Source organism: Bos indicus x Bos taurus, chromosome 10 (assembly GCF_003369695.1).
Source record: "Bos indicus x Bos taurus breed Angus x Brahman F1 hybrid chromosome 10, Bos_hybrid_MaternalHap_v2.0, whole genome shotgun sequence".
Taxonomy (NCBI): domain Eukaryota; kingdom Metazoa; phylum Chordata; class Mammalia; order Artiodactyla; family Bovidae; genus Bos; species Bos indicus x Bos taurus.
The window spans coordinates 64,145,712-64,170,585 of record NC_040085.1 but is presented as its reverse complement, the minus strand read 5'-3'; the positions used below and the strand labels follow the sequence as shown (position 1 = coordinate 64,170,585).

The 24,874-nt window shown below is 39.8% G+C and overlaps 1 protein-coding gene across 1 annotated transcript in view; it reads left to right on the top strand.

Annotated features, from left to right (window-relative positions):
- The window catches only part of ARMH4 (armadillo-like helical domain containing 4), a 147,945-nt gene that overhangs the window by 119,239 nt on the left and 3,832 nt on the right, over positions 1–24,874 (top strand). The window contains exon 6 of the mRNA XM_027554202.1: positions 19,747–19,778. Coding sequence (XP_027410003.1) covers positions 19,747–19,778 — 32 coding nt within the window. The remainder of the gene's footprint in view (positions 1–19,746; positions 19,779–24,874) is intronic.

Here is a 24,874-nt window from a genome sequence, read left to right as displayed (position 1 = left end):
TATAAAAGAGCTATCAGGGTTAGGGGTTTATATCTAGTCTTAGGGTTTTAGTTATTTAAGTAACACTAGAATAAAAATAATTTATTAGCACTGGAGGATCATAAGAATTCTTACTTTGTAAAAGGGATCTGCCATATATTCCTGATACTTGAAAAAGACAAGATCAATCAGTGGTTCCCAAATGCCAGTTCACAAATCGTGCGAATCAGGTTATTAAAAATTCCTTGGGGAACTTGTCAGAAATACAGACCCTTGGGCTGTGTCCTGAAGCTTCTGAGCTGAGCGCGTGGATCTGTATTTTTGCTGCATTGCTCAGGTGATTCTGCGAAGCAACAGGTTTTGGCCTCTTTGGAACCAATGACCTCTCAATGTTCTTCATGGTCCTAGGATCTTAGGATTCAGTGTCTTCATCTTCAAAATTAAGATAATAGTACTTGTCCCTTTCTTACTGCACAAAAGAGTGGGGAGAATTAATGAGGCAATTTTCATAAGTATTCTTGGAAGAAAAGTACAATTTAAGTGTAATGTATTGAGGCCAGAATTGAACTAGATCGTCTCAGCAATGCAAATTGTTAGTTCAGAACAAAGAGGAGACTCAGGTCCATAGAGAGCATTGGCAGGCTGAGTTTTGCTACCAGGATTCCAGTTCCCAAAAGTGTTGATCCACCTTTGGCCTGAACTCAAGGCCCGTGGAACCCAGTACCTTACTGTGAGATTTACAAATCAGGGACTTGGTGGTGACAGAGGCAGGCAGGCTGGACAGGGAGGTTTCATTTCCTTGAGCTGCATTAACAGAGAACCATACATTGGGTGACTTAAGAGAAATATACACCCTCACAGTTCTGGGGGCTGTAGGAGAAATCATAGTGTTGGCAGGGTGAACTCCTCATTAAGGCTCTAAGTGGGAGTCTGTTCTGTGCTTCTGTCTTAGTTTCTGGGGATCTGGGGAGTCCTTGATGTTCCTTAGCTTGGAGATGCTCCTTAACTTGGAGATGCTCACTCCAGTATCCACCGTCATTGTTCCATGACCATCTTTTCCCCACGAGTCTCTATTTTCACGTGGTATTCTCTCTTTCTCTGTCCTCTGCTTACAGGGACACCAGTTATATTGGATTAAGGGTCCATCCTGCTCTATTATGACTGTTTTTTTTTTAAGATTGTTTTTGACGTGGACCATATTTAAAGTCTTCATTGACTCTGTCACAATACTACCTCTGGTCTATGTTTTAGTTTTTCTTTTGGCCATGAGGTATGTGGGATCCTGGCTCCCCAACCAGGGATTGAACCCACACCCCCTGCATTGGAAGGTGAAGTCTTAACCGTTGGACTGTCAGGGAAGTCCCTGACTTATTTTAATTTTACTAATTACATCTGCAATTCCAATTAAGTCACATTCTAAAATAGTAGAAGTTAGCGCATCAACATATCTTTTATTAGGAACACAATTCAGTCCATAGCATCATTTATCTGATTACATGAGCTGACATGAGATATTTCTGAGTGAATTCATTTCCCCAAACTGATTTGAAATGCAGAGGGCATTACCCCTTAGAAGCCGTGTTATCTGTCACAGTGAGGTCCCTGCAGCAACTGTAACTACTGACTTAGCTCACAGTGTACTAGAAGCAGAATTTCTTGTAAGGGTCCTACAGAATCTAACCAACGTACCCAGAAAGGTTTCAGTGAGAAAATATGTTCCAAGTTTCAATGTTGGGTGCTAAGAACGTATTTCTCCCCCTTAGCTCTTAGAAATTTTATTCTTGTGTTTACTGCTGTCATCTTGATTCTTATGTACATATTTACATCCCCCCCCCACCATTTTTTGGGTGTGTTCTTTTCCGTTTTGGTACTGATGCTACCTTTTATGTTTTTATCACCTTTGTGGAAAGAGGGGAGCATGGGGAAGAGAAACGCTCTGTGCTATAAATAGTCTTTTTCTCATCGCTGCGTTAAAATTTACTTTTCACAATCCTATTTTCTCAGCATCTTCTCTGAAGTTCTGAGTACACCTAGCCATCCAGTATATGAACTTCTCTATTGTGTGTGTGGAGTTATGTGTACATTCCATAGTACTGAGTCAGAGATGCTCTCAAAAATGAGAAAAGGAGGATATTCTAAGGGGTTGACAGTGTGTTTACTTCAAATTGTATTGTTTAAATAAAGTCTCTGTGCCGGCTGCAGAGCTCAGCCCTCTTCCTCCTGTTCCAGGCTCCTTGATGATCCATTGTCTTCTGTTCAGGGAAGCTAGTCCTTGGCCTTGATCCCATATGGCCCTTCCTTTAGATGCCAAAGAGTTTATGGAAAGTGGCTTAAATTTTTTCTATTAAAAAAAATCATGTTTCATGTCAACATTATGGTTGTCACAGGTATCTTAATATGTCATTTATGCTCATCATTACTTTGAAATTATGGTGAGGTCCCTGCAGCATGGATCCATTCCTCAGTCTTTCTATTTAATGAGAGAGTAAAAAGGTATACTTAAGATTGTATCACAAATTTAAAAAATTATTTGATAGTGGTATTTAGATATAATGGTTTCTGAAATCAGCTAGTAGGTATTGGTAAAATGCCCAGATATCTTCAGAACAATCAGTTCTGAATAAAATCAGTTAACTCGGCCTTTCTTTCTTCTTAGATTAAAAGAGATCGTTAGTTCAGGTCCTCTGAGAAGCAGAGTCAAGATGGGATTATGCATATGAGAGATTTATTGGGAGTTCGCCTGGGAGGATAAAGGGCAGCGGGCAGGAGTGGGCCAGGAGGGCTTTCTGACTACAGTGCGGGTCTGACTTCTGTGAAAGGAGTGGTGCAAGGAGCGAGGCCTGGTAGGAAAGGATGCAGATGACAGCTCAGTTCTCAGGATGTTTTGGCCAGGCTGATTGTGAGTTCTTGAGCCCAAGTTGCCCACTAGAGGACCCTTCTGCCACACAGGCCTGGACATGCACTGGTACCCCGACCCCCATGCCCAGCCACTGTCTGAGAACAGCCTGGAGACACAGACACATGCACAGATGTGGGGATGGATCCAGGAGTGGAGGGCGGGTAACCCATACTCTCCCACAGCAGGAGAGCTAAGCGAGGAATTCCATGGCCTTCATGAAGATCTCTCTAGGGGTCCATGAACGTAGATGGTAAAAATTACATGCTTGTTTTCACTAACTGAATTTTAGTGTCCTGTCTAATCACGGGTGGAGCCAGTAGCTGTAGTCGTATTAGCAGTAACTATGTCTTTCTCACCAATAAATATTATAGATAGTTTCATATCAACATAATAGTTGTCACAGAATCTTAATATGTCATTTATGCTTATCATCACTTTGAAATTATGGTGGTTATTGGATCTGTTCCTCGATCTTCTTATTTAATGAGAGAGTAAAAAGGCATATTTACTACTGTATTGGGTTTTCCTCATAGCTCAGTTGGTAAAGAATTTGCCTGCATTGCAGGAAACCCCGGTTTGATTCCTGGGTCGGAAGGATCTGCTGGAGAAGGGAGAGGTTACCCACTCCATTATTCTTGGGCTTCCCTTGTGACTCAGCTGGTAAAGAATCTTCCTGCAATGTGGGAGACCTGGGTTCAATCCCTGTGTTGGGAAGATCCCCTAGAGAAGGGAAAGGCTACCCACTCCAGTGTTCTGGCCTGGAGAATTCCATGGACTTTATAAGTCCATGGGGTTGCAAAGAGTTGGACACAACTGAGCGACTTTCACTTCGCTATTGTACCACAAATTTTAAAAATAATTTGATAATGGTATTTAAATATAAGTGTTTCTTTAGCATTTTGTTCATTTTATTTTATGCATTTATTAACATGATTCCAAGAAGAGGTCTTTAGTCCTCTCTGACAGGCAGAGGAGTCCAGTACACAGAAATGGTTTAGAACCCCTCATGCAGGTAGTTTTCAGTAGAACCATTTCAATTGTATTAGCAGTTATCCTTTACCTGGCTCCAAATGTCTGAGAATGGTGGCCCCAGTCCTCGTGAGAATACGTTATTGTGGAAGATGATTTATTAATTCGACAGTGACCCTCATCTACAATGTCCCTCCAGGCCCTGGGTGGTGCTAAAGCTGCAGCAGTGAGCAACACAGGCATCCCCTCCCTTGGAGAGTTTAATCGACTAACAGGAAAGACAGTCGTTAAACAAAAACAGTTATAGTTATCTTACAGCGTGGCACCTGACCTTAACAATATGGGAACCTCAGGATTCTTTGGGTGCCCTGGGAGAGGGACCTGTGTAGGGGTCAGAACAGACCTCCCTGAAAAGTGCCTTTTGAGCTGAGCCTGAAGAATGAGAGGAGTAAGCTAGGGAAAGAGGAGGTGGAGATAGAAGTTAAAGTGTAACTTTATGTGTAATTTGGTGGTAAGACACACTTAACTCTTAAGAGCTGAAATCATGCAGATCTTATAAGCCACACAAAGATGTTTAGACTTTTCTCCAAAGGCAGGAAGAAGCTTTGAAGGGGTTTTAAGCAATACTTTTGAAGTTTCCCTTCAAAAATATTACTTGGAAAGAAACTAGGGAGGCTCTTTTCACTAAGATGAAAAAAGATGGCAGCCTCCTAGGAGGTACATGGTGTGAGAAAACAAGTAAGACAATCAAGTTATTCTTTTTGATTTCTTTTTGGCTCTGTGAATGAGTTGGGTCTTGATTTTCTGTTTGTTAATATATCGGAGACTGCATTACCATTTTGGAAGCAACTTTCATAGAGTTAAGATGTTCATAGTAGCTGCACTTCACTCCCAGATCTATTGCAGATGTCTCTGTGTGAACATAAAACCTCACACAAATCTTGGAAACTATTTCCCCATAACATTGGACCACAGAGAAAGTGGATGCTGTTTGTTTAGGTTCTCTTTCTGCACATTTGTTACTTGCTGCAGTGTGGATGGCCTTTAGACTTCTATATTAAGAAGAAGATAAACTTATCATTAATAATGTAGATGCTTATATTGCCAATTAAACAAAAGGTCTCTGGCTGTTTCTTCATAGGAAACTCGTAAATGGGTTCCAGGTTTGTTTGTTGCTGGGTAGAAACAAATCCATTTTGGTTGATGGCTAATTCAGGGCCATGCGTGGTTAGGCAACTCATAAAAGTGTTTGTATGGAAATGAGTCTCAGATAATCAGATTTTATTTCTAGTGTCTAATTGATGCTCAGAGCTTTGGGATTTAATTATGTCGGTTGAAAAAATGCGAGTCAATTTCTCTTCCTCCCTTTTAAACATAGCTGCAGACTTAACTTTAATTCATAAATATACAAGGCATTATAAATAGATGTTTTCTGACCCAGTACCTGGTACCATTAGATATTCAGTAAACGTTGACTTCTTCTCCTAATTGAATGAAAGCATATTAATAAAAAACCTACCCAAGATTTTGCTTCTGGTTCTTCTGCTTCTGGTGTAGCAGTTGACTTGGTACAATTTGTGATTACTCCAGAGAAGTAAATAATTTAAGTGGGAAATTGTTTTAATGAGAGGAGACTTATGTCTTCTAGTCATCCAGGCAGCCTGGCTTGATTGTCATGTTGGGTGTTTGCTGTAGTAGGAAGTGTGGCAGGTGGGTCTCCTGTGGGATCTGAGACCCGATGAGTGGAGTGTGTGCAGATGGAATATGAGTTCTGCCTTTTCCCTTCCCTGTGGCACCCACCCAGCTTCAAAGAGGACCTGCATAGCTTCTTTGCCTCATCTTCCATCACTTAGTGTGTCTTTTTTCTTTCACTCAGTTTAATGTCTTCAGAATTCATCTATGTTGCAGCAAGTATCAGTATTCATTTCTTTTTACAGCGGAGTAATATTCCATTGTATCATTAAACCACACTATGCATTCACCAGTTGATGTATATTTGAATTGTTTCCACATTTGGCTACTTTGAATAGTGCTGTTATGAACATTAGTGCTGTTATGGACAAATATTTGTTTGAGGGGCTGTTTTCAATTCTTTTGGATATCTATATATAAGAATGGAACTATTGAGTCATATGGTAATTTATGTTGAATTTGTTGAGGAACGGCTAAATTGTTTTACACAGTAGCTTTATACTTTCCATTTCTACCAGCAGCGTGAGGTTCCAGTTTCTCCACATCCTTGCCAACACTGTTATTCTCTGTTTTATTTTTTGTTTTGTTTTCAGTATGCCTTCCTAGTGGGTATGAAGTGGTGTCTCACTGTGACTTTGGTTTGCATTCCCTAATAACTAAGGATGTTCAGTACCTTTTCCTGTGCTTTTTGACCATTGGTGTACATGCTACAGTCTGGACAAACCTTGAAACATTAAGCTAAGTGAAAGAAGCCAGACACAAAAGGTCACATATGGTATGCTTCCATTTATATGAAATATCCAGAATATGTAAGTCCATAAACACAGGAAGCAGATTAGTAGTTGCCAGGGGTTTGGGGGAGGGAAGAAGGGAGAATGACTGCTTATTGGGTATAGGGTTTCCTTTGGGTTGATAAAACACATTTTAGGATGAGGTTATGGTTATAAAACACTGGGAATGTGCTAAATGTCACTTAATTGTATACTTTCAAATGGTCAATTGTAGGTTTTGTGAATTCTTGCTGTTGTTGGTCAGTCACTAAGTTGTGTCCGACTCTTTGCGATCCCATGGACTGCAGCACACCAGGCTTCCCTGTCCTTTAGTATCTCTTGGAGCTTGCTCAGATTCATGTCCATTGAGTCAGTGATGCCATCTAGCCATCTCATCCTCTGCTGCTGCCTTCTTCTGCCTTCAATCTTTCCCAGCATCAGGGTCTTTTCCAGTGAATCGGCTCTTCACATCAGGTGGCCAAAGTATTGGAGCCTCAGCTTCAGCATCAGTCCTTCCAGTGAATATTCAGGATTGATTTCCTTTAGGATTGATGATTTGTGAATTCTGCCTCAATAAATAAAAAAGCGAAAACACGTGGTTAGAAGTCAAGTCTGGATTTCAAGCTCTAGCAGTGTGGTGGACTGCATATGGATTTCCGTCTCCTGTTACAAACTGAGAAATTTTGCATGAATCAAAACAAAGTGTAAAATATACAGCTTGAGGCTGGGGCAGGAGCCGAGAGAGACGTGAGAGCTCCAGGCCTGCCTTCATCATGCAAGACCCCACAACTCAGAAATGAACGCACACCGCTGTTCCGGGTGGGCGAAGCCCCTGGTACGCTCAGCACAGGCAAACAGAAACTGCTCACCTGTAGGGACATTTCCGCAGTGCAGGCTGCCCAAGACTCCTGGGGAAACAGCATCCACTGAAATACCCGTTCCCATGAGAAACTACAGATCACACCAGGAGACATCTCAGCATGAGGTGAAAGTAAGCAGGCGTGACAGACAGGACGGTTAGCATCTCAAGAACTTGGCGAAACAGAAGTATGTTTGAAATGATTAAAGAATAAGGATATTGAGATTGGTTCCACTGCTTTAATAAAATGTTTCCCCATTTAATAAAATGTTAAACAACTGCTCCAAAGGAGTGTATGCAAAGTTTGCTTAAGGGATTTCAGAGGGGAAGGGATTTCAGAGGGGAAAGATGGAAGTTGTTCTCCTGCCGGCCTGTAGTGATCTGGCAAGGCAGTTTGGTTTTTTTCCTAAGGATCAAGAGCTCAGGGGAACTTTCTTTTTGAGTAATCCATTTAGATGGCAGAAAAGCTTGCCTTTGAGTGTATTAACTGCAATGCTGAGGTGCTCTTAGCCAAAGATTTGCCTCCATTTCTCTTGAGAGTACACCTTGATATTTGCCCATTATTGTGAGAAGTGTCATGTTAGGAACTGGTAAATGGAATTTTTGAAAACAAACCCTGAAGCTGCCTTGAAAACCACTTTATTCCTCATTCAGTGCTCCACTTCTAATTGATTTCATCTATTGGTTGAGCCATGGCACTAGAAAAGTAGAAGCTTCATGATGACCAAGTAGAGTCATGTCAGAAAGTTTAGATAAGGGTCATCAGCAAACATCAGACTTCAGAGTTACCTGGTCACTAAGCCAGCCTTCCCTTGGTCTCATCCTATGATCAAGCCATGGCTTTTTATAGGTAGAAGTCCCAACATTTATATGAAGGAGAGGAGAGCGTGGGGATCTTGCTTTGAAACTGAGGCAATCTGTCGCATAACGCTGAGGGAGAACACACGTAACTGCAGACGTAGGCCTGATGGTTTTTCTGGTTGCCACAGCCTCACCTGCATCTTGAGATGGCAAATGTTAGTTTCAGTGTATCTGGCCAGCAACGCACACAAGCAAATGTTAGTTTCAATGCATCTGGCCAGCAACACACACAAACTTGACTTTGCACTGGAAACTGAAGTTTCTATTAAAAATAAAGTATGCAGACCAAGCTCTTCTTTTTCACCAAGGGATTGAAAATCAGGTACATAGAAATGTGAAGAGAGAACTGTAAGAGTGAGTCAGGGAAAATTTCAGGTCAACTGAGTGTGGCCTTGATGCTTCCTAGTGGTAAAACCATAGATCAGAAACCTTGGTGTCAGAAGGATTTTCAAGGGTGTCTTAGGCAAAGTAAAGTGGTTTTTCCCCCCCTTGCCAGTCTGGTGAACAGGAGGGACATGGACAAGTTGTATGTTCCCTTGATGAGCAGTGTTGTATATCATGCTTCCCTTTTGGGGAAGAGAAAGAACATACATGGAGGAATAGTTTCTTCTTCATTAATGCACCATATCCTTCTGTGTGGTAGAAGTTCATAACAACCTTCTCGTCATACAGTCACACATACAGCTTATGGTTTTTCAGTATGGTTATCATTAATAAATGATCCCCAGAAGATGTGTAGTTGATTACAAGATGTTTCCTTGGTAGCTTCCCAGTAGGTATCTAGTGTCATTCCTAACTTTGCTATCAGCTACTGACATCTGTAATGCTACTTGAAAGTAGAGATTAGGGTATCTGGGCTCTTTGTACCCTTCTCTGTAAATATCAGGGCAGAGCCTTCAGAATTAATTGCTTCTTAGATGCACGATTACTGCTCACTTAGCCCTAAGCAAAGAAGTAGGTCATTCTATTCATCAGAATCTTAACTGTTCTGTAATTATGTGAGGAGCAAATAATTATAGATAGGGTTTCTGTGTGATTTTAAAGCAGGTGAATTTAGCATCATTAGAGAATAATCTGTAGCTGGAAAAACTTAAGGTTCTTAAAAAAAACATGCATACAACATTTAAACCTTGGTACATTTTATTATTCTCAAATGTGTTATATAAGTTGGAAAAAAGCTTTGTCTGTTTCTTGGGCTGGAAAAGGCACTTATGATTAAATAACAAGAAAGAAAAAGAGCTAGTCTCCATTTATTTCTTGACATTACAGAAACACTGTAATTGAAATTTAGTTATATATGCTTTGAACAAAGGACTGTGTTCTGATGTTTCATTTTTTATAGGTGGAACATACATTTCTCTTTTCATTGATTAAGATAAAAATCAGGTTTCAAACTTTACTGAAAAATGTAAATGATGTTGAAAATTTGATTATTAAAGAGAGATCTGATTTATAACCTTTTCAAAATTGAATGTGAGCTACGTGGAATTGGCTGTGAAATACACCTTGCACAATGCTGTATGGAAAGGGTATGTTTTTAAAATTCAAGTAGCCTGAAGTCTTTGATTAGAATTCATTTAGATAAATGAAGATGGTTTTTGCTCTGAACTTGGCCAGCTTGCTTGTCTTTCTTGCTGTTTTACTTCTGTTCTTTTCCAGAGAGTTTGTTTTAATATACAAAATGAATAAAATTAGTATGCCAAAGTGCAGGCCTGCCTGTATGGTTGGCAGAATTAGACAAGCGTCTTAGTTTGCATTCTCCCTAAAAGCAAGATGGTGCTAGGAGTTTATTTCGGACGTGACCACATGAAGCATGGTGAGGGAGTGTGGAAGTAAGACGGGGAGAGTGGGGAGCCGGTGCAAAGGGGCAAGCTCGTGCGTGGACTGTTGCTGGGGTTCCTTCTTGCTGGAGATTCTCTGAGGAGCTGTGTGGGACATACCTTGGGGATGAGGAAAAGGAAGGAATCTCCCCGATGTGGTAGGCAGAATGATGTTTCTTCCAAAGAGGTCCACATCCTAAGCCCTGGCACCTGTGAATATGTGACTTTACACAGAAAACTTTGCAGATACGAGGGAGTTAAGGACCTGGAGAGGGAGAGGTTATCACAGGGTCCTTCTAAGAGAGAAGTAGGAGGGTCAGAGTCAGAGAAGAAATATGACATAGGAAGCAGAGCTTAGAGAAAGAGAGAAATTTGAAGTGCTGTGCTATTGGCTTTGAAGATAGAAGTAGAGGCCATGAGCTGAGGGATGCAGACAGCCGCCGGGAGCTGGAAAAGGCAAGAAACATGTTCTTCCCTGGAGCTTCCAGAAGGAACCAGCCCTGCTGACATCTTGATTTTAGCCCATGAGACTGATTTTGGACTCCTGCCCTCTAGAAATGTGAGAGCAGAAATTTGTGTTGTTTTAAGCCATTAAATTTGGGGTAGCAGCAATAGGAAACTAATATACCCACCAAATAGCAGGCCTTGTTGATTGAGGATGGCCTCTAGGGCAGTATTTCCTTGGTGCTTCTAGCCATCTGCACACAACCTCCTATGATGGATGGACAACCTCAGGCAGAGAGAGCCTGCACAGGGTGGCAGCAACTCTGCAGGGCAACCTCTGCATGGGCCAGGGCACCAGTGGGCTTGGCTGTACCTGGACAAAGGATTTGATGAATAGAATGTGAAAACATCCTCATGAACACTTGGAAATAGTTATGCTGGGTTGTTTCATATCAACAGTCCAGGTTTCTGAGCCCCTCTGACCATTTCTCTGCTGTCTCTTCTCTTCCCATTCTCTTCTGATGGCCTTTAAATATTGGGGTTCCTAGGCATTATGATCTTGGTCTTGTCCAGTCTTACTCTGGGATGGCTAATTGTATGTGTCAACCTGCCTGGGCCAACTTGACTGGCCAAAAGCTGTCGAGACACTTTTTTTCCAGGTGTACTTGGAAGAGTGTTTTTGGATGAGATGAACACTTGGTAGATGGAGTAAAGTAGATTGCCTTTCCTAATGTGAGTGGCCCTCATCCAAACAGCTGAAGGCCTGACTAGAATAGGAAGGTTGACTCTCTTCTGAATGAGAGAGAGTTCCTCCTGCCTGACTGCCTTCAAGCTGGAGCGTTGGTTTTTTCCCTATCTTTGGACTTGAACTGAAATATCAGCTTTCCTGGGTCTCTCGTTTGCCAATTCACCCTGCGGACCTTGGATTTGTCAACTTCCATAATTGCATGAACCAATTCCTTATGATATATCCCTTTATATATATAAGTGTGTGTGTGTGTGTGTGTGTGTGTATGTGTGTGTGACATTTATGTATATAAAACATGTCTCTAAGCATAAGTTTATATACATATATATATATATATATATATATCATAATAGTTTTGTTTTTCTGGAGAGCCCTGTCTAATATACACTCTGTACTCCAGGGTGATTTTCTCTGCTCTTAGCTTCAGCTTCTATCAATAGACTGGTCAAACCCAAACCTCAGTCTTTAGCCTGGGTTTCTCCATATCCACATTTTAAACTGCCAATAGAGACAGCCCCATGGATACTGTGTAGATACTTTAAACTCCACATGTTCATAGTAAAACTCATTGTCATTCCCCTAGGAATCTGCTCCTGCTTTCTGAATTCTTTTTGCACCACATCTCCATGTACTCTGATCCCATCCTCAATATCCTCAGCACTGCTCATTATGAGTTTTAAACCTTCAGGATTTCTGCCATTTAGTGCTGTTGTTTCCCAGTGGAGGGCACACAGGGCTGGCACCCAGGGCTGGCACCCAGGGCTGAGGTGGAAAAATGCCGTAGCTGGGAAGGAACTAGGAGATCATATTCTCATATAAACACACACACAGGGCAGGTGGAGGGAGAGAAAAAGACAGACATATACAGAGAGCAACAGAGCCATTCAGACATGCAGAGCCTGATAGAGAGGAAAAAGGCGGGGGTCGGGGGAGAGGGAAACACAGACTACAGTTTTATATAAAGAGATAGAGAGTGGGAGACAGACCCATGTAGAGGCAGAGAGGGAACGTTTATCAGAGAGAGGAAACAGGGAAGAGAATGTTAGAGAAAGAAGGAGTCAGAATAACAGAAGTGACCTGATACACACCATTCCCTAGAATTTGAAAAAGCCCCACTGTGTCTCCTGATACGGTTATCCTGGCCCACCTGCCCACATCCCTTCCCAGAACAACCCACTGGCCTACTGGATAGGCGTATGCTTTACAGCCATAGGGTTCAAATTGCAGCTCAACCACTTTTTAGCTACATGACTTTAAGCACTTCATTTAAGCTTCATTTTCTTCATCTGTAAAATGAGGGTAGTAATACCCACCTTGCAAACTTTTTGTTAGATGACCAACAAATAATTATTAGTTCAGCCAAATCATGATATCATCTGGCTCCCTATATTGAAAGGGAATTTGTATGTGTCTGCGATAAATATAGCTAATAAAACATTATTATCAGCCATAAAGGAAAATTAAGAATACCCTTCTAAGCAGTATGGGAGACTTTTCAGCTACAGTCTATTAAAAACCAGCCATACTTACAATTGACAAGATGCATGGAAATGTTTTTTAATCTGCAGTTTCTTTTTTATCCTCTCTGTCTTCCCTTTTTACAAACTACTATACAGCTGTGCTCATTTCACATGCTGCTAGGAAGGTTGTGCTCAAAATCCTTCAAGCTAGGCTTCAGCAGTTTTTGAACCGAGAACTTCCATATGTATAAGTGGAGGTTAGAAAAGGCTGAGGAACCAGAGATCAAATTGCCAACGTTCACTGAATCATAGAGAGAGCAAGGGAATTCCAGAAAGACATCTACTTCTGCTTCATTGACTACGCTAAAGCCTTTGACTCTGTGGATCACAACAAACTGTGGGAAATTCTTAAAGAGATGGAAATACGAGACCACCTTACCTATCTCATGAGAAACTTGTATACAGGTCAAGATGTGACAGTTAGAACTTTACTTGAAACAACAGACTGGTTCAAAATTGGGAAAGGAGTACCTCAGCGCTGTATATTGTCTCCCTGTTTATTTAACTTCTATGCAGAGTACATCATATGAAATGCTGGACTGGATGAATCACAAACTGGAATCAAAATTGCTGGGAGAAATAGTAACAACCTCAGATAATGCAAATGATACCACTCTAGTGGCAGAAAGTAAAGATGAACTAAAGAGTCTCTTGATAAGAGTGAAAGAGGAGAGTGAAAAAGCTGGCTTAGAACTCAACATTCAAAAAAAACTAATATCATGGCATCTGGTCCCATTACTTCACGGCAAGTAGATGGGGAAACAATGGAAACAGTGACAGACTTTATTTTCTTGGGCTCCAAAATCACTGTGGATGGTGACTGCAGCCATGCAGTTAAAAGACACTTGCTGCTTGGAAGGAAAGCTATGACAAACCTAGACAGAGTATTAAAAAGCAAAGACATCACTTTGCCAACAAAGGTCTGTATAGTCAGAGCTATGGTTTTTCCAGTAATCATGTATGGATGTGAGAGTTGGACCCTAAAAAAGGCTGAGCGCTGAAGAACTGATGCCTTTGAATTGTGGAGCTGGAGAAGACTCTTGAGAGTCTCTTGGACTGCAAGGAGATCAAACCAATCAGTCCTGAAGGAAATCAACCCTGAATATTCATTGGAAGAACTGATACTAAAACTGAAGCTCCAATACTTTGGCCACCTGATGCGGAGAGCCGACTCGCTGCAAAGGACCCTGATGCTGGGAAAGATTGAAGGCCAAAGAAGAAGGGGGTAGCAGAGGATGAGGTGGTTAGATAGCATCACCAACTCGATGAACATGAATCTGAACAAACTCTGGAAGATAGAACAGGATAGAGAACCCTGGCATGCTGCAATCCATGGGGTTGCATGGAGTTGGACACAAGTTAGTAACTGAACAAGCTAGGAGAGGGCAAATTGTTGTTCCTGGAATACCTGTATGCAGGAGGGCTCTGGTGAGTGTGATGGAGAACTTGGTTTTAATAATCATAGTCTACTTTTTTTGCTTTTCATTAGACCTTCCCCTGCATCTGGTTGTTTCCTTACAGAAGGAGATCACAGGCCTAATTATATTGCTGTATTTTTGTTCTTTCATTCAGTGAATTTTCAAGAAACAGAATCAGTAGGATGATAATGAATCTGTAGCTATGGGCTGAGGAATTAACCAAGTGGAAGGGCCTCACCTTCTGCTCCCCACTATCAGCAATCTAGTGCTAACCTCCATTTGCAAAGGTTTACAAAATTTTGTAGAGCCTTTGGGGGTAAAATATGTTTTTTTTTTTTTAATTTTAAATATACTAAAAGATTAGAAATAATTTGGAAAGTCTTAAAAGTATAGAAAACAAAAAATCATCCTTAATTCTACAACTCATTGATGACTTCAGTTAACCTTTGAAGTACATCATTTCAATTATACATATAAAATTTTTTTTCTCATAACATTTTTATCCACAACTGAGTTTACATTATACATATGCTATTTTTTCATTTGCAATATATAATGGGAACAACAGCATACCATTAAGTATTTTTCTTTAAATAATGTTAATTTTGTAGAATATTCACTCTGTGGGCATAGCCTAAAGTTTTGTTTCGTTTTAAGTGTTTAAACCATTCCTTTATTGCTGAATATTGATGCTGTTTCCATGTTCTTCTCTATTATAAATAATGGTGCAGTGAAAAGAATTAAAAAAATTTTATGCATTTCCATGATTAACTATTTAAGGTACATTGCTTCTACAAATGAAACTTCTGAAAGCAAAATTCATACTTTTTAAAAAGCTTTTGATATCAATTGCAACTTCTCCTTGCAGCTCCAAAAAGTCGTGCCAATTCATACCTCTTTCTTCAGTGTGATTTCTCTCTGTTAAAAAACAGCAATTGTTGGTTCTCTTCTTCATAAAGAATCATATTTTCTTTTTATTAAAAATCTTTCCAACATTCTCTCTTCTAGCTTTTGCATTCTCTTATTGATTTCTAAGTTTCAAAGCCATCATTGTGTTAAATTTATTTTACACTGCCTTGAACATTTTGCTGGAAACAGTTTATAGCATCTCCATGAAAGAAAATCATGTTTACTCAAAAGTTGTGAACTCATTTAAAAGCAATATACAATTGCTGAAAAAGGAAAAAGCACTTACTGACCAACACCATGTCAGGGACCTTGGTGGATGCCTGAGAAACACAAGGTGTGATCCGTAGGGGTCTCACCTTCTCAGCTGGAGAAACAGAACCAAGTTCACATACTCTGAAGAGTAATTTTTCTCAACCTTGTTTAGATCCATGTCCCCTCAAACACCATCTCACTGTCTCTGGTGTCTCACTCACTTCCCAAGAAGAATTTTCCCAACCTTCTTTCTGTAGTTCCTATTATAAACCACATAACTAGACCCATTGAATGTGTTTTTTCAGATTATCTGTGCACATCCCATGCTGATATGACTTCCCTCCCCTAGTGAGAAATTCCTATGTTAAGAATCACTTAAAGTGGGGCTCTGAAATTTAAGAACCCAAGATCTGGACAGTTTGCCAGTGAGACCTGGCTTGATAAAGCTTGAGTTAAAACATTTCTCTTGGCAGTGAATTTCCTACAGTTGGAAAACTTGTGAGTGCCTTGGACCCTGATGCCATCTCTGCCTCTTTTCCCTCTTCTCTAACCTACCTGGGCTGCCGTTCACAGGTAGTCAGCCGGCCCCTGCTCACCTCCTCCATGAGGGTCTCACACTAGCAGTCTGCTCCAATCTCTCTTTTGCTAGTTTTTTAATGTAATATCCAGCTGATTCCCGGATTCCAGACATCTTGCTTCCGAAGTAATTGGCTCTCCTGCTCTGTTCCTCACTCTCAGTCCCCATCTTGCTGTTGTCATCCACGTCTTATAGATCTGATGTTCTAACCTGTTTTCACTGGACTTAGGTCCCCATGCCTTCTACTGAAACAGTGTTGACCACAATGCCTGGCCAGTGCACTGTATGTTGTAAGTATTATTGAAGGATTAATGAATTGGAAGCATTCTCTTGCTTGAATTTCACTTTATGTCTTGGGCTTCAGTTCAGTTCAGTTCAGTCGCTCAGTTGTGTCTGACTTTTTGTGACCCTATGGACTGCCAGGCATGCCAGGCCTCCCTGTCCATCACCAACTCCCAGAGCTTGCTCAAACTCATGTCCGTCAAATCGGTGATGCCATCCAACCATCTCATCCTCTGTCGTCCCCTTTTCCTCCTGCCTTCCGTCTTTCCCAGCATCAGGGTCTTCTCCAGTGAGTCAGTTCCAGTGATCTGTGGCTTGGTTCTTGAATTTCCTGCACTTCCTTCCCTTGACCTCTATATTATTCTGATTGAGCCCTACCATCTTTGTCTGAATCCCAGTTGAGTCTTCCCTCAGAAGGAGTGGTGAGAGCAGGACAAACCCAAGAGGTCTTGCCAAGGTCCTGCCGTGAGAAATTGAAGCTGGGAACTGAAGGAGATAGAGGAGCCAAAGATATCTCCACATCTTCAACCTGAGAGAGCAGAACAGCGGTGGTATCGCCAAAAGAAATGGGTACATAGGAAGTCTTATTCCTGCAGGTTGTTAGTCAGATGGGGGTTGGAGTTCCAGTGGCTCTTTCCTCCCTGGAAACCATGGTTAGTCTCTTAGTTTTTCTGAGTCTCAGTTTCTTCTCTTCCCTGAGCATCATCTTACCTGACTCTCATATTTATCATTAGTTTGCCAATCAAATGATTCAGTACGTCTGAACATGCTTGGTAAGGAGTAAAGCCGTTAGCTGTCATCACTGTTGTTGCACATGGTATTATTAAAGTCAGATTGTAAGTGGAGACACTAGCTTCTTGGGTAAAATGTGTTTGTGCCAGGGGTCAGAAAGCTGTGACCCCTGGGTCAAATCTGGCCTGCTGCCTGTCCTGATATAGCCCATCAGCAAAGAATGTTTTCCAATTTTTAATTTGGTTGAAAAAAATCAAAAGAAAAATATTTGTGATGCAAGAAGATTATATGAAATTCAAATGTTGGTGTCCATAAATAAAGTAGATTAGAACAGAGCCAGACCCACTTATTTATGTACTATTTTCTATGGCTTGAGGCATCAGCAGAGTCGAGTAGTTGTGACAGAGATTGTATGGCCTGCAAGAGCCTAAAATATTGACTTTTAGTAAGAGCTCAGCAGCCTTGGCCTGCCCATTGCTCTCTCCTACCTCTGCTCTCTAACATTGATTCAACTGCAGAATTTCCATTGAGCTTAAAAACTGACAAAGGTGAAGAATAAAAGATAAGGAGAGGCCCCAACAACTGTTTCAGCTGTGGGCAGGACCTTTCAAGGCGGCCTCCAGAGTCAATTATAGGAACATGGAGCAAGCTGCAAAGCCATTAGATGGAGCCATGTGGCCACCAGCTGACCTCATACTCACGTTCTGCCTCCCTTGCATCCTCCCAAGAATTTCTGAACCTTCTTAATGATCTTCTGGTATGATGTTGAAAAGGGATGGTGGGAGGACATCGGCCTTGTTCCTGCTCTTAGTGGAAAAGCTTCTAGTTTCTAACCATTAAGTATGATGTTAGCTGTAGATGTTACCAAGTTGAGAGTTCCCCTCTATTCCTAGTTTGCTAATTTTATAAAAAATGAGTGCTGGATTTTGTCAAATGCTTTTTCTGTATCTATTGATATGATCAATATGATTTTTCTTCATTAGCTTGTTGATGTGATAGATTAATGGATTTCCAAATGGTAAGCCAAACTTGCATATCTGGAATAGATTCTTTGCATACATTTTTGGTTTTGATTTGCTAATATTTTGTTGAGAAATTTTGCATTTGTGTTCATGAGAGATACTTGTCTGTAGTTTTAAAGACTATCTGGTTTTGGTTTTAGAATAATGCTGATCTCATATAAAGAGTTAGGAAGTTCCCTTCTGCATCTTGTCTTCTGGAAGAGATTGTATAGAATTGGCATAAATTCTTCCTTAAATGTTTTAATTCACCAGTGAACCTATCTGGGACCTGCTGGTGTTCTGGAAGGTTTTTAATTATTGATTCAGTTTCTTTAATAGATATAGGCCTATTCAGTCTTTTTCTTCTTGTGTAGGTTTTTGCAGATGTATTTTTCAAGGAATTACTCCATTTAACCTAGGTTACCAAACATGTGGACATATGGTTGTTCATAGTATTTCCTGATTATCCTTCTAATATCCATGGGATCTGTAGTAATGTCCCACTTTTATTTTGGATCTTACGAATTTGTATTTTCTCTTCTTTCAGTTAGCTTGGCTAGAGGCTTATCAATTCTATTGATCTTTTCAAAGAACTATCTTTTTTTTTTCTTTTTTTAACTGAAGCATAATTGACCTGTAATACTATGTTAATTCCAGGTGCATAGCATAGTGATTCAGTATTTCTATGTATTACAAAATATTTACTATGGTATGTCTAGTTATCTGTCATCAGACAAAGATATTACAATATTACTGACTGTATATTCCACATGTTGTACATTTCATCCTCATGACTCATTTATATTGTAACTGGAAGTCTGTACCTGTTACTCTCCATTCAACCCACCACTCCCTCCCTTATGGCAATCACTGTTCCTTCTCTGTATCTGTTTCTATTGTTTTCCTTTTTTCATTTGCTGTTTTTTAGATTCCACGTGTAAGTTAAAATCATACATCATTTTTCTTTCTGACTTATTTCACTTAGCATAATAACCTCTAGGACCATTCATGCTGTTACACTGAAATCACAAGAGATTTTTCTTTTTATGGCTAGCATTCCACTGTGCATAATATACCACATCTTCATCTGTTCATCTGTTGCTGGACGTTCAGGTGGTTTCCATATGTTGCCCACTGTAAGTAATGCTGCAATGAACATAGGAATGCATGCATCTTTTCTAATTAATGTTTTTGTTTTCTCTGGAGAAAAATACTTAAAATGGAATTGCTAGATCTTTTTGTAATTCTGCTTTTGAGGACTCTCCATACTATTTTCCATAATGCTTGAGCCAATTTGTACCACCAACAGTGCACAGGGGTTTTCTCCACATCCTCACCAACTTGTTATATCCTCCACGCTTGTTATTTCTTATCTTTTGTAATGGCCATTCTGACATGTGTGAGGTGTTCTCTCATTGTGATTTTGAGTTGCATTCCCCTAATGTTGAGTAATGGGGGCTTTTTTATGCTGAGTATCTTTTCGTGTGTCTTGGTCATATGTATCAATATATCTTTGGGAAAATGTCTATTCAGATTCTTGGTGGGATTGTCAGTCCTTTTGGTGTTGAGTTAATGAGTTCTTTGTATATGTTGGATATTAACCCCTTATCTGATACATCATTTGCCAATAAATACCTTTTCCCATTCAAAAAAAAAAAAGAGAGAAAATGTCAGTTAGAAATGAACTTGATATTTTGAAGGTGTTTTTCTCACTCATCCCCCAGACCTCCCCCCAAATAATAGAAAATGCATTTAGCAAAGAAAAATATTCTCTGTTCCTTTAACAATGATGTGAGGGATATGTTAGTGTTCTTTTTTGCATTTTTAAATGAGAATAAAAAACGATTACTGTCATTATGTTATACTGTTGACCCTGTCACTGTATTTCATACAATAAAATATTCATTGTATCAAATTAACTTAGTACATGAAATATAAATTACCAAATGAACTTAACACATGAAATGTAAGTAGAAAGATGGCTATTTACATTTTCTTCTCTTATTTTCCTTAGTGAGAAGCTGGATGGAAAAGCTAAAAGACAAGGTAAGAGAAATACTTTCTTCCTTTGGATTTATTTTAGAGGGCATAGCTTTGTCAAATAAAAGATCTTCAGAATAATGGAGCTTTATATCATTATTCTGATTCTGATAACCTGTGCAAAGATCCAGGACCACTTCCAGGTACCCAGCAAGAAAGAAGACCTTCCCTTTAAGAAGGGATGCCTTATTCTTTGGAGTGCCATTCATTCTTCTGGAATGTAATTCCTGATATATACAACTGATAGCATCCTTGACATATCAAGGTAGAGTTCCTTTTAGGGAATTTCAGGAGTGTAATCCCATTCTAGTGGGCATTTTATGTCCCAGTACAAGGATCTTTTAAATCTGATCTTCCTGTATGAAGAAGAAATACTTTGGATTTTGGAAGGCATTGATTTTTCTGACCCAAGGACAAAAATTGACAGATCTGACTTAAGAATAAAACTTTGTGATGGAAAGGGCATCCTTCACCCATAGTGGAAGGTGAGATTAAAAATCCCCGAGCACCTGAGCACTCTCTTTAGGCCCACTTTTGTGTGGTCTATCATAGTGCTGCTGCTTACTGAGTGACAATGAGCTGACCTATCTAGAAAGGCCAACTATAGAAAAATATTTTCTACTCTTGGATTCATTCTGTCATCAACAACTGTGATTGACAATATTAACTTCCTTCCAGGTTCATGTTTTTCATTTTCTTTTAATTTTCAACACTCTCTAAGGTTTCATTTTTAGTGCCTTGTAATTTCAAACTGGAATTACTCATAAAAATATTGGTGGAATTTTGAACTCCTTGCTGTAGCCTCTGTCAGATCTAATTACTACAACCCAGCTCAAATTTCACTGGGGGTATAGTTAAATGGAAATCATTTCAACTGCCAGATAGGAGTTACTTGCAATTCACCTGTCTTAGAATATACATCTGTGGATAGTATTCCATATCTTTTTTATTATTTGAGGTCAGTTTCTCTCATATTTGAATGATTAGTATTTATTTTGCTACAGTTTAATGTTAAAGGATAAGAGAAAACATTCACTAGTAGTTAAAATTGTATGATTATATTAATTCTTGTCAGTATTATTTTTCTACTTCTCAGTAAAATTTAGACTATATGATTTTTACAAATGAGATTATTTGATGTTCATACATATTTAAAGTGATATAGAAGAATTTTAAACCTGTTGACATTAGTGGAAGCCATTTTCACATCTGTAATAGGTCCAGTTGTCTGAGGGAAGTATAATCAGAGGACTGAGCAAGATTTGGGGTAGGAGAAGCTCAAAAATTCAGAATTGAATATATTTACCTTGGTAGTGCTTCATGCTATTTTTCAGAGGAAAATATAATGCAATGAAAAGTAAACAGGCTTTGTTAGTTTAATCTAGGGATCCATATGTCATTGTTTCTATAGAAAATGTCCTTCTGAATTACCAAAATGGACAAAAGCTAGACTTAAGAAAATAAATTTTGGCACAAGCCTGTTTTGAAATTGAATGTTGCAGAGTTTCTTACCTGTGTATATATATAGCTTTGCCACTTTGTTTAGAAATCTGGGTAGCTTTAGAGAAAGGCTATATTTTCTCTTCCTGTGGACCCTTCCTTCTTATCTTTTCCCAAAGGCCTAGCACCCTCTCCTTGCTCTATTTCACCAAGAGAGATAATTTTGTGAATGGTTTTAGTTTTCTGAATTGAAGTTTTTCCAGCCCTTTCTTCACTGTATTCCATAGTATTTTTTCACTTATGTCTTAGTTTTAAAAAACTGGAAGAAAAATAGCTGAAACTCCACCAGGTTTATTTGTTCTATGCCTTGTCTATATTTTTATTTAACTATATTTTAAATTGAAGTATAGTTCATTTATAATGTATTATTTTCAGGTATATAGCAAAGTGATTCAGTTATACATATATACACTTTTCAGATTATTTCTATTGTAAGTTATTGCAAGATATTGAATATAGGTCTCTGAATATAGTAGGTCCTTGCTATTTACCTATTTTGCATATCAGATCAGATCAGATCAGATCAGTCGCTCAGTCATGTCCGATTCTTTGCGACCCCATGAATCACAGCACACCAGGCCTCCCTGTCCCTCACCAACTCCCGGAGTTCACTCAGACTCACGTCCATCGAGTCAGGGATGCCATCCAGCCATCTCATCCTCTGTCATCCCCTTCTCCTCCTGCCCCCAATCCCTCCCAGCATCAGAGTCTTTTCCAGTGAGTCAACTCTTCGCATGAGGTGGCCAAAGTACTGGAGTTTCAGCTTTAGCATCATTCCCTCCAAAGAACACCCAGGGCTGATCTCCTTCAGAATGAACTGGTTGGATCTCCTTGCAGTCCAAGGGACTCTCAAGAGTCTTCTCCAACACCACAGTTCAAAAGCATCAATTCTTCGGCGCTCAGCCTTCCTCACAGTCCAACTCTCACATCTATACATGACCACAGGAAAAACCATAGCCTTGACTAGACGAACCTTTGTTGGCAAAGTAATGTCTCTGCTTTTGAATATGTTATAGTAGTGTTTATATGCTTAATTTTCTATTGGAGTATGATTGATTTGCAATGTTGTGTTAGTTTCAGGTGTATAGCAAGGTGATTCAGTTATACATATACATATATCTATTGTTTTTCAGATTCTTTTCCCATATAGGTTATTACAGAATATTGAGTAGAGTTCCATGTACTGTACAGTAGGTTCTTGTTGACCATTATTTTATATATAGTAGTGTGTGTATGTTAATCCCAAGCTCCTAATTTATCCCTCCCTCTATCCCCCCCACACTAACTCCTTTGGTAACTATAGGTTTCTTTTATATGTCGGTGAGTCTGTTCCTATTTTGTAAATAAGTTCATTTGTATCATTTTTAGATTCCATGTATAAATGATATCATGTGGTGTTTGTCTTTCTCTGATTTACGTCACTTAATATGATAATCTCTAGGTTCATCAATGTTGTTGTATTTGTCTTATTTTGTCTCTTTCTTGGAGGGATTCAGTTTAACCAGTCCCCTCCCTCTGAGAGTAAAATATTATACACTTACTTGATAAATAATGCACATGTGTACACACATATATGTGTGTATATACATACACACACACACACACATGCACACACACGTATATATATCTTGGGCTTCCCTGGTGGCTCAGACAGTAAAGAATCCGCCTACAATGCAGGAAACCCGGGTTCAATCCCTGGGTTGAGAAGATCCCCTGGAGAAGGACATGGCAACCCACTCCAGTATTCTTGCCTGGGGAATTCCATGAACAGAGGAGCCTGGCGAGCTACAGTCAGTGGGGCCGCAAAGAGTCAAACATGACTGAGCAACTAACACACACATACTTATCTTCCCCTCTCTCTCTCTCCCCCTCTTTCTCGTCTTCTGTCTAGCTGGCTAGCTAGCTATCATCTATAAAAGTCTTGTTAGTCATTACCTTCAGAAACTATTTGAGAGTGAAACTATTGCTGTTTTGATGAAAGTCACAGAATCCTGGAGAATTGAAAACTAAACTACGTATTTAACTAGCTCTTCAGTCAACCCATAATATCTATTCAGTTTTGCTTCATTTAATTGTTCCTGATATTGGTGTCCCTGTTAGTTGGATTCTAGAAGGAGTGGTAGGTATTCTCAAAAGTTCTGAATTATTCCTTTTGTTGTTGTTGTTTAGTCTTCCTGTATTAAAGTGAAGTCGCTCAGTCGTGTCCGAGTGTTTGTGACCCCATGGACTGTAGCCTACCAGGCTCCTCCGTCCATCAGATCTGAATGGCAGACAACCTCCGATGGCAATAGCTTAACCAAGAGAGAAGTTTGTTTTTCTCTCATTTATGAGTCTGGAGGGAGCAGTCAGGGTCAGTGAGGAACGACGCTATGAAGGTGCAGGCTCCTTTTATTTGATGTTCCATCATTTGTGACCTTGATTCTCACGGTCATCTCATGGTTCTGGATTGCAGTTAGGTCCATATTCAGTCAGAAGGAAGGAGGAAAAAGGGAGGCTACAACATCCCTCCCCTCTTAAGAAGGAGGAGAAGAAAATGACAACCCACTCCAGTATTCTCACCTGGAAAATTCCATGGACAGAGGAGCCTGGCGGACTACTGCCCATTGAGGCACAAAGAGTCGGACATAACTAAGCAACTGAGTGCACACACACACACACACACACACACACACTTCACAGCAGCGATTCTCATGTATAGTCTGGACCAGTGGCATTGTGTCACCTGAGAGCTTGTTAGAAATGCAAAATCCCAGGTCCCTAACTAGACCTACTGAATCAGAAACTCTGGGAAAGGGGTCAAGAAATCTGTTTTAACAAGTCTGATTAACAGGTGATTCTGATGCATGCTCAAGTTTGAGAAACACTGTTAAACAAACCTCATAAAGATACTTATGAATTCAGTAGACTTTAGGCAGAAAACTTTACTCTTTCTTACGTTTTCTTGAAAACAAGTGTTTCTGAACAAAAACATTAGCCTAAGAAAGGATGACTTTCTCATAAATACAAAACAAACCAAAACCAAACAAAAAAACCCAACTATATGCAGTAAACTTTATCTTATAATGCATTTTTTAATTTTCAAACTGTTTTTTGGAAATAATTTCAAATTTACGGAAAAGATACAAGAATAAGAATAGTACAGAGAACACCCCTGTTCTTTTTATCCAGATGCACTTGTTCTTCCCATGCTGCTCCATTTGTTTTCTCTTTTATTGGCTGTCTTCCTACCTCTGCCCTTTTTTCTGAGCCATTTGAGGGAAAGTTGCATACATTATGGTCCTTTTACACCAAATCCCAATATTTCCTATGATTAAGAATATCCTATTAGCAAACCATAGTACAGTTATCAACTTGAGTACATTTAACATTGATATCATACTTTTTATCTGTTCTGGCATCTGGACTTCAGGCTTAGTTAACAGACCCAAAATGACCTTCATAAAATAATTCTTCTCGAGTACAGGATCTTGTCTAGGTCATATAACACATTTAGTTGTCAGGATGCTTCAGTTTAGTTCAGTCGCTCAGTTGTATCCGACTCTTTGCAACCCCATGGACTGCAGCACGCCAGGCTTCCCTATCTATCACCAACTCCCGGAGCT